Source organism: Eriocheir sinensis, unplaced genomic scaffold (genome assembly GCF_024679095.1).
Source record: "Eriocheir sinensis breed Jianghai 21 unplaced genomic scaffold, ASM2467909v1 Scaffold18, whole genome shotgun sequence".
Lineage (NCBI taxonomy): Eukaryota > Metazoa > Arthropoda > Malacostraca > Decapoda > Varunidae > Eriocheir > Eriocheir sinensis.
This window is the reverse complement of record NW_026111183.1, coordinates 67127-76944: the sequence shown is the minus strand read 5'-3', so window position 1 is coordinate 76944 and position 9818 is coordinate 67127. Positions and strand designations below refer to the sequence as shown.

Below are 9818 nucleotides of genomic sequence, written 5' to 3'. Positions count from 1 at the left end.
CAGGATATTATACATCTAGACACTCTGGAGCACCGCCGGGACGTCGCTGCGCTGGTGGTGTTCCACAAGGCCCAGGTACAAGGAGTACCACACGTGGCGAGACTGAGGCTCCCCCCGCGAGAGGCTGTGAGAGATACGAGAACGGTACTCTCCAGCCACGAGCAGGTCGGGGTGCCGAGGCCACGCGCCAGCCAGCACCAACGGACCTTCACCTCCAGGGTGTCCCGCCTGTGGAACACATTCACTGCAGCAGGGCCAACAGTGAGGGAAATGTCCACGCAGCAGGTAAAAGTGGCTGCTCACAGGTAGCGAAGAACATGCCCCACACCACTAGTGATGCTAAATACACAGTGAACAAGTTTAAAGGGCTTTTGAAATAATGCACGAGAAAAAGTGACATTTTAAGCCCTGAAAAGTACACAGTGAAACATATGCTACTCGAACGATCGCATAAAGTGTCGTCGGCGAAATACAAATATGTTGTGTACTATAGATTCGTCAGTTTAAATAAAAGAGAGAGAGAGAGAGAGAGAGAGAGAAAAACACCCATACCTATCCTTCTCTCCTTCACCAAGCTACAAATTCTTGGCCGTTCCTCAACACTCCCTTCATTGCACGTTCGTTCTCATATTCGTCCCACAACGTTCGTCGTTACTTTATCGTTTCCTAATCCTCCTCCTCCTACATTTTCCTGCCTACTTCTTTCTCCTTTTACTTCCCTTTCCTATTTTTTTACTATCCTTCTTTTCCCTCTCTCCTCTATACCTTCTTTTTTTCCTTAATTTACACCCGTTTTTGTTACTTTTGTTTATTAATTAATTTTCTTTGATATTTTGTTTTCTTCTATTTTATTTGTCGTATGTTTTTCTGATTTACTTTTACCCTTTTTTATATGAATTTTCGTGTGTATTATTTTTGTTATTCACAGCTTTTCACTTTAGTATAGCGAGATTTAGTGGTTCCTTTTACCTGCTGAGTGACTGTTCAGGTGTAGACGGCAGGTAAAGGGACGCCCAGGTATTAGTAACCAATCAAAATAAAAATATGAGAGGAGGGGGAAGTATTAGAAATCGATGGCGGACTAATATTTATCTACGGCCATGATTGTCTGTACACAAACACACACACACAAACACACACACACACATAACTCATGGAATAGGCGACTTGTTGAAGCTTATTTAAAAGTGTTGATGATGGTATAATTAGTTAGATGTCATGTCTATTGTTGATAGCAAATACCTGATAATCATATGAGGAATTAACAGACGTAAATAGCCTCATAGTTACGTTTATCATTTGACAACAAAAATGTAGATAAAAAGTAAAATTCGTCAAATATCAGGCAGTTGGTAATAATAAATACCTGGTGATTATAAAGAATGAAAGAATATAAATAGCCCATTAGTTAAGTACGTTTAATATTTGATTTTTTTTAAGGTTCAGCTTATGGCACCACTTGACTTTATTGGTGGGACCTGATGATCAACCCCAGCCCATCATGGCGCAGGTAAGTGTTTATAGTGGCGCCATCTTGCTTGGGTCATGCTGACACCCGTAGCTCACCTTTGATCCTCTCTTTTTAGAGAGGTAGAATCTACAGTTCGGGTTGAATGGTGGTCTTCATTATAGCATGTGGGTAGTCTCAGGCCACTCGGCGGTGACTGAAAAATTCCAGCATATGGTGGCGGGCGGGACGCGATCCTGAGTCGTTCTATTCGCGGCTCTGGAACGCTAACCACTCAGTTTTTTTTTAATTTTTTTTATTTTTTTGTTTTTTTTACGTGTACGCCCAAGGCGCCGGTAGGCTCTCCTTAGGGGCCTGGATAGTAGTCGGCCCCACCTCGTCATGGCGCAGGCAAATGTTTATAGTGGCGCCATCTTCTCTTGGCTCATGCTGCCGCCGGGAACTCCTTCTTGATTCACTTGGACGGTTTCTAGAGTCCGGGTTAATGGGTGGTCTTCAGGAGAGCACGTGGGTAGTTTTAGGCCACTCGGCGGTGACTGAAAAATCCGAGGTGGTAAACATTGAAACATTTGAAACATTTGAAACATTTTATTATCCCTTTTTTATACAATTATGTAATTACAATAAGTTTGTAGTGCAGGGAGCCCATTTAAAGCTATGAGCTTTTGGGGCAGTACTGGAAACTTAGGTGCCGGATTTAATCAATAGTGCAATATATATATATATATATATATATATATATATATATATATATATATATATATATATATATATATATATATATATATATATATATATATATATATATATATATAGCAATGAAAATATATATATATATATATATATATATATATATATATATATATATATATATATATATATATATATATATATATATATATATATATATATATATATATATATATATATATATATATATATATATATATATATATATATATATATATATATATATATATATATATATATATATATATATATATATATATATATATATATATATACACACACACACACACACACACACACACACACACACACACAAACACATACATACATATACACATACATACATATACACATACATACATATACACAAATACATACATACACATACATACATACATATACACATACAAACATATAATATATGACAAAAGTAAAATGATGATAATAATGATAATAATAATAATAATAATAATAATAATAATAATAATAATAATAATAATAATAGTTATAGAAATACTAATAATAATTAACATTGTGATAATTATAAAATAATAGTAGTGTAAATAATAATTAAAGTGATAATATTAACACAATATCATTAGTACAACAATTGTAATTGATTTATAAAAATAATATGGTAGTACTGTAAATGATAATGTAAGTAGTAATAGTATTAATACAATAATAATAGTATAAGGTAATAATTGATTAAGCTGAGGACACACTCTGACAGATGATACATGGACTTAATAATTATAATTGAGAAGAACATGTTTTTTAAATTGTTTTTTAAAGGAGTGTATTGAATTTAGAGCTTTAATATTATTAGGAATAGAATTCCAGGTGTTAGGTTCTGAATAAGAAAGTGAGTGTTGAAAAAGTGTTAAATTATGGGCAGGTGTACTTAAATTTTCATGAGTACGGGTGAAATAAGTATATTGTGGCTGTAAGGACACGGAGGTTTCACTTTTGATCTTTTTATACATGTAAATACCAATTTGTAGCTTATTTATGTCAAAAAGTTTTAAGGAATTTGTTTCTTTAAAGAGAGGTTGTGTGTGGGCAAAGTAGTCACTGTTTGTAATAATTCTTATTATTTTCTTTTGAAGTCTAAACAGTGGTAACAGGTGTGTGGGGTAGGTGTTGCACCAGATAGGCGTACAGTAATACAGGTGTGGTAAGACATGTGCGTTATATAACATTTTCAAAACATCAATGGGCATTAATTCTTTAATTTTATATAACAGAGATACTAGCCTGGATAATTTAAGGATTTGGTTTGTTACGTGATGCTTAAATGTCATGGTATCGTCATACGTTATTCCTAATAATGTATGTTTATTAGTTCTGCTTATAATGTCTTGGGAAAAAAATAGGGACGGAAGCAGTGATGGTGACTTATTAGTAAATAGCATATAAAATGTTTTGTTTAAGTTCACTGTTAATCTATTACTCAGACACCATTTATGAAAGATTTGTAGGTCAGTGTTTGCTATATGTATCATGTCAGTAGGATTTTCACCAGTAATATTTAAGGTTGAGTCATCTGATTGAGGATTCGAACTCGCGTCGTCCATAACGCGGTGAATGTGAGCCCAGCACGCTACCACTCAGCCACCGCCTACCCATTATAATTATATAAGTATAGGACGTATCTTATTAACAGGTTAGTAGTACAAATAAGACAAATGAATTGTCTCACGTTGATATAATGTAGTTTGAGACGGTAACTGAGTGGATAGCGTGACGGCGCCGCGTCCAGGATGATGCGGGTTCGCGCCCCACCCAGTGCCACAAACTGGGATTTTTCAGTCACCGCCGAGTGGCCTAAGGCTACCTGCATGCTGTCCAGAAGACAACTATCAACCGGACTCTAGATTCTAGGATCAAAGATGAGCTCTGGGAGGGCAGCATGAGCCAATGCAAGATGGTGTCAATATAAAATTTTGCCTGCGCCACAACGGGCTGGGGCCGACCACCAGGCCCTACCATGAAAGTCTATCGGCGCCATGGGCAAAAACGTAAAAAAAAAAAAAGTGTAATAAGACACAGAATGTAGATAAATAAATATGAGTGAAATAAGTTCAAGTAAATGAAAGAAAGTGACGTAATATCAGAAAGGTCTTGAATAATATCAAAATAATGAAAAAGAACTGTCCTAAATGATTACATAAGGTAAGGGAAAAAAGTGTTGATATGTAAACAGCGATACAGTAAATGCTTAAACAAGGGAGAAAAAAAAATAGATGTTAAAACCGTAGGGTTGGAAGATATCCATATGGTTTGTAGGTGTTGGGAAGGTTGGCAAGGTATGCGAAAAGTGTTGATATGAAAGTAGCAAGAAAGTAAAAGAATGTATAGATACATGTAGTGGAAACAGTTGAAAGAAAAGAAAGAATATGTCGTAGCCTTAAGGGAACAACTTCACTCCTTAGTAAAAATGTATAGATACATGTAGTGGAAATAGTTGAAAGAAAAGAAAGAATATGTCGTAGCCTTGAGGGAAGAACTTGACTCCTTAGTAAAACCTTCGTCCGTTGGGTCTTGTGTCTCCTTAATACCGGCGGCGGCGCGGGAAGAGGCAGGAGAAGGCTTTGCGAACTCGCCGGGCGAAGGTTTACCTCCTCGCCGCCTCGTCCCGCTGGCCCGCGAACTTGTTGACCGTCTTGATGATCTTCTTGAGCGAGGGTCGCCGTGCGGGGTTTGCGGCCATGGCGGCCTCGGCCAGCACGTCCAGGGCGGGGTAGTACCTGTGGCAGTTGTCCAGGATATTGCTGAGGACGTAGCCGAGGGAGAAGACGTCCCCGTTGCGTGAGCAGCGGCCGCCGCCCAGCAGCTCCAGGGCCAGCCAGGGCGTGCGCCGCGTGCTCGCGCCCACAAAGCCAACCCTCGTGCCCAGCCTCTGCGCCGCGCCGTAGTCGATGAGCGACACCTGCAGGCGGCCGTCGGTGCCCCGGCACACTGCCACGTTGTTCTCCTTGATGTCGTTGTGGGCGTAGCCGCGGGCGTGGAGCTGCTTCACGCCGAGGGCGAGGGCCACGAAAGCAGCCAGCCTGTCGGTCTCGCGGCGAGCGAGGTGGGGCAGGTCGCAGAAGGTGTTGTGGCCGCGGAAGGTGGTGAGCATGGCGGGGAAGCCGAGGCTGGTGCCCAAGGCCTTGGGTGCCCCCGCCGCGCCGTCCAGGTCCAGCAGAACGTCAAATTCCTGATGGAACATGGCAGCGAGGCGGAGGTCCCTGGCCAGCTTGAGGCAGGACAGGTCGCCCTCCACCTCCACCAGGTACACCGTGCACGTGGCGCCGCGCCCCAGCACCTGCTTGTGCTCGGACACCAGCGTGTTGATGCGCTCCTGCGTCAGCTTCACGAGGCGGGTGCTGTGTGGGAAAGACATGGCTCGTTGTGTCCATGACTATATAGGTGTCGCGATCCAGCACCTAACCTCGGTTGGCGGCGCGGCAGCCTGGGTTGGTGTGCAGAAACTGGAGTTGACATTGCATAGGCCGCAACTCAGAGCTGGACGACACACACACACACACATCATCCTTTTCACGCACGGACGACTGGAAAAGTAAGGGTCGCGCTCCCTTAATGGCTCGTGAAAGAGTTTACTCATCACGTATCAAACGTATACCTGAATAAATACCAGACGACGCGAGACACACACACATTGCAAAACACTTTGAGGGAGTAAACTGGGAAGCCTTAGTGTTAAATGAAAGCCATAACCGTGTACTGGAATCCGATCTCCATGAGAACCCTCTAGAAATAACCAACAATTATTTAGTTACAGTACTAATAGAAGGACAGGGGCGGCATATACCTCAGCGAACACTTAGGAAAGAAAACAATGATTTTACGTAGGCTAAAATACGATACTTTTAAGATAATAAATTATATTTGTGTGTCCAGCCACACACACACACACACACACACACACACACACACACACACACACACACTTTACAAATGAGAGAGAGAGAGAGAGAGAGAGAGAGAGAGAGAGAGAGAGAGAGAGAGAGAGAGAGAGAGAGAGAGAGAGATTTTTATTATTATTCCACCCAATACTTTTCCAATAACTATCATACGCTTCGTCGGCTCCGAGAAACGCAGCAAAAAAACAGCTAAAAACTTTTCAAACGCACGCCATTATTCCGTTACCGGGAAATGAAGCCAATGTCTCCTTAGCCGCACCTGTTGTGTCTTTGATCCGTACGGCCATTTTCAAAGGCCAAAAAGGAGATCAGTCGGGTTCTAATGAGTGTTCATGGCATAGAAGAAGGGTCACACTGCCACCAGGGTCATGAAACTCCAACTAGAAATGCCAACAAGCCTACGAAAGCCTTGTCCAATATGTGTGGTCGGGGGCCGACATGTTTGATAATACCGCCCCTTGTCTCCCTCCGTCCCTTCCCTTCTCCTGGACGTGTTGATCCTGAGCCCCGTTGTGTTAATTAAGGCAGTGTGACCTGCTTTGCTGCCTATCTTACTAGTGTTGAATTATTGGCATCACACACTCCAGTTGACCCAATTAAAAACTACCAGAGGGATGGGTCCGCCTTCTCGTTGACATATTTCTTTGTTGTCCTTTTTTCATAGTAAAGGAAGCAGCTCAAGGGCTAAAACTAAATGAGAAAAAAGTCCGTTAATCACTGCCCCTATGAGAGGGAGTAACTATAGATGAGTGGCCAAAACAGAGGTCAATTTCGGGTGGAGCGCTGTCTCAATACTCACCTCTTGGAAATTATTAAAAAGCAAGTGAATTACTTTAGATTTCATGAATTATTTCAAGAACGTTGGTCTGCATTTCTTCGTCCTCCTAATTGAAAACAGTAAAAATATATTCGTAGTTACTTTAGATTTCAAGAATTTTACATTAATTTCAAGAGCGTCGATTTACATTTTTTGGATCTTCTACTTGAAAATTATTAAAAGATACATGTCTGGATATACTTTAGATTACATGCACTTGTATTTTCATTTGAAGAACTCCGATATGTATTCCTTCATTCTCTTCTATAAAAATAATGAAAAGACAACTCTATTTTAAGTGAGTTCAATAAATTATACTAATAACATTTTGCTCCAGTCATACCACTTCTGATTTTTCACATTTTGGCAGATCGCGTATACTCTTCCAGTGTCGCTTGATCTGCCATTGATTACATTTATCAGCCCCATTCAGACAGTCCCATCTCAGTCACTTAATTTGCATGTTAATCAGTAATGGCTGTGTCCTCATTCTCAGTAGCCCTATTTGCAGGGAGCTGATGCATAGCATGTGTTTGTTTGAGTATATTGTAGAGATGGATAGACAGACAAACAGGCACAGAGGCAGACAGACAAATTGGTTGATTGATAGATAGTTAGGCAGATAGAAAAACAAATGCAAAGAGTTTATATAAAGACAAATATTCAGTAATTTTTCCGAACATGCGTATCTTAGGGCTCAAGGCATTCTTATCCATAGGTAGTTATCACTTCGAATTGGTTGTCTCTTTGTTATATAAAGACAAATGTTCAGGTATTTTATAGGATATATCTTTGGGCTCAAGGCATTCTTATCCATAGGTGAATGTCACTTTAAATAAGTTCTCTTTTTGGCTAATTAGATTCAAATTACTTTTCTTTTTTAATCTGAAACTTAATGTTTTTTTTCTCTCTTTTCAGATGAGTTGCAGCAGAGTGGCTTGAAGGCCGTGTTTGGGAGCAGGCAGGGTAAGTGTGAGTGACCTTCACATTCTTCGTCATTGTTGTTTTTTGTTATTCACAATGTGTGCGTGCATGGACCGGCAAGCTTCAATGGAGGAACGCTGAAGCGTGTTGTTCTGTGTCTGTCCAGCCTCATCGTTTTTGGTCTTTCTCATTTCATAATGCTTTTCCTGTATTAGAATGGCGCTGCATGTTAACTTTTTTTCCTATACCTACCCCGTTGAAGTAGTAATATTGTGGTTTATCGTATTTTCTGAACCTTTTTCGTAACGCAAAATAAGAACAGCGCTTCACGTTCGTTTTGGTCTTTTCCATCTATAATGCTTTTTCTTTGTGTTAAAGTGACCCTGAATGTTTACTTCTTCTACACCTACCGCGTCAGGAAGTAGTGATATTGCGGTTTGTCTTTTTTCTGAACATTTTTTACAGCAGAGGAGTCAGTTCAGGGCATAAAAAAGGAAACAAATGTGAAAAAAAGCCCGCTACTCACTGCTCCTAAAAGAGTTAGAGGAGTGCCCGAAAGAAAGGTCAATTTCGGGAGGAGAGGTGTCCTGATACCCTCCTCTTGTAAGAGTTCAAGTTGTAGGCAGGAGGAAATACAGATGAAGGAAGATTGTTCCAGAGTTTACCAGCATGAGGGATGAAAGAGTGAAGATGCTGGTTAACTCTTGCATAAGGGATTTGTACAGTAAAGGGATGAGTTTGAGTAGAAAGTCGTGTGTGGCGAGGCCGCGGGAGGGGGGGGGGGGGGGAGGCATGCAGTTAGCAAGTTCAGAAGAGCAGTCAGAATTAAAATATCGATAGAAGATAGAAAGAGGGGCAACATGGTGGCGAAATTTAGGAGGTAGAAGACTGTCAGTAAGAGGAGGAGAGCTGATGAGACGAAGAGCCTTACGGTCATAGTGTTAGTCTTCCCCATTCCCTACTCGTCCCCATCCCCATACGCGGGACTGGGGTATGGGCAAGCCGCCCCGTCACCTTCCCATTCCCGGGACAGATATGAGGGACCAAGCCGCAGGTCATAATAATGTTGGCAGCACTTTCAAACCACTAATTACCGAAAACGAAATAAATAATGCATTTTTTATACACCGTTGTATTCATATACATTATATATCATAAAACAAAACAATAGCGTTGTTGATCTACAAGTAAATAACAAGTAACGCGTTTAAGTTAATTTATGAGACAGGTTGGTATCCATGACTCGTCACACACACCCGGGCAGCCATGGGGCAGCCACACCGGGGTTGCCAGGTCGTGTAATTGGTGGCATTTTTGTCTTAAATCAAGGTGGTGGCCAAGAAATGGTATTTTTTATGGTATATATTAAGTATTCCCATAATAATGCCATATTTAGTCATCAATCTGCCGTCTTTTGCCATTCTTGGGGACAATTATAAATGAATTTTCAGGAATAACTTTTCGTTTACAATCAAATGGAAACACCACAGACTTTACAAACTAAAAAAATATATATTAACTTTAGCAAAGTTTGCGATATAATATCAGTCATAAAAATATTCTGATACTTTTCAATATATACCCTTCTATAATAACAAATAGAAGACTATTTACTCATGAAATATACGAAGGAAAAGCCGAAGATGTCCTGCACCCTACCCCGCAGAGTCAACACTTTCCCACCCCATCCGCACCCTCACGGAGTAGCGTAAATCAACCCCAACTACATGGGGACGCTTTACACTACGGTCTATGGCCACGGGTAAGGGATGGGGATGGGATGGAATGGGAAGTCTAACACTATGGGCGTTAGAATCCACTCTTTCCAAGAGAGCTCGGTGAGTGGAGCCCCCCTAAACCTGAGATGCATACTCCATACGAGGGCGGACAAGGCCCCTGTATATGGATAGCAGCTGTGCGGGGGAGAAGA

At 40.9% G+C, this 9818-nt stretch overlaps 1 protein-coding gene across 1 annotated transcript; it reads right to left on the bottom strand.

The window, feature by feature from the left end:
* Positions 1-4835: 4835 nt before the first annotated feature.
* Positions 4836-5606, bottom strand: LOC126990597 (retinal guanylyl cyclase 1-like). Its single transcript, XM_050849283.1, has 2 exons — positions 5529-5606; positions 4836-5459 (listed from the first exon to the last, which is right to left on the bottom strand). The coding sequence occupies exons 1-2, from the start codon at positions 5604-5606 to the stop codon at positions 4836-4838; spliced, it is 702 nt and encodes a 233-aa protein (XP_050705240.1).
* Between the last annotated feature and the right edge of the window lie 4212 nt (positions 5607-9818).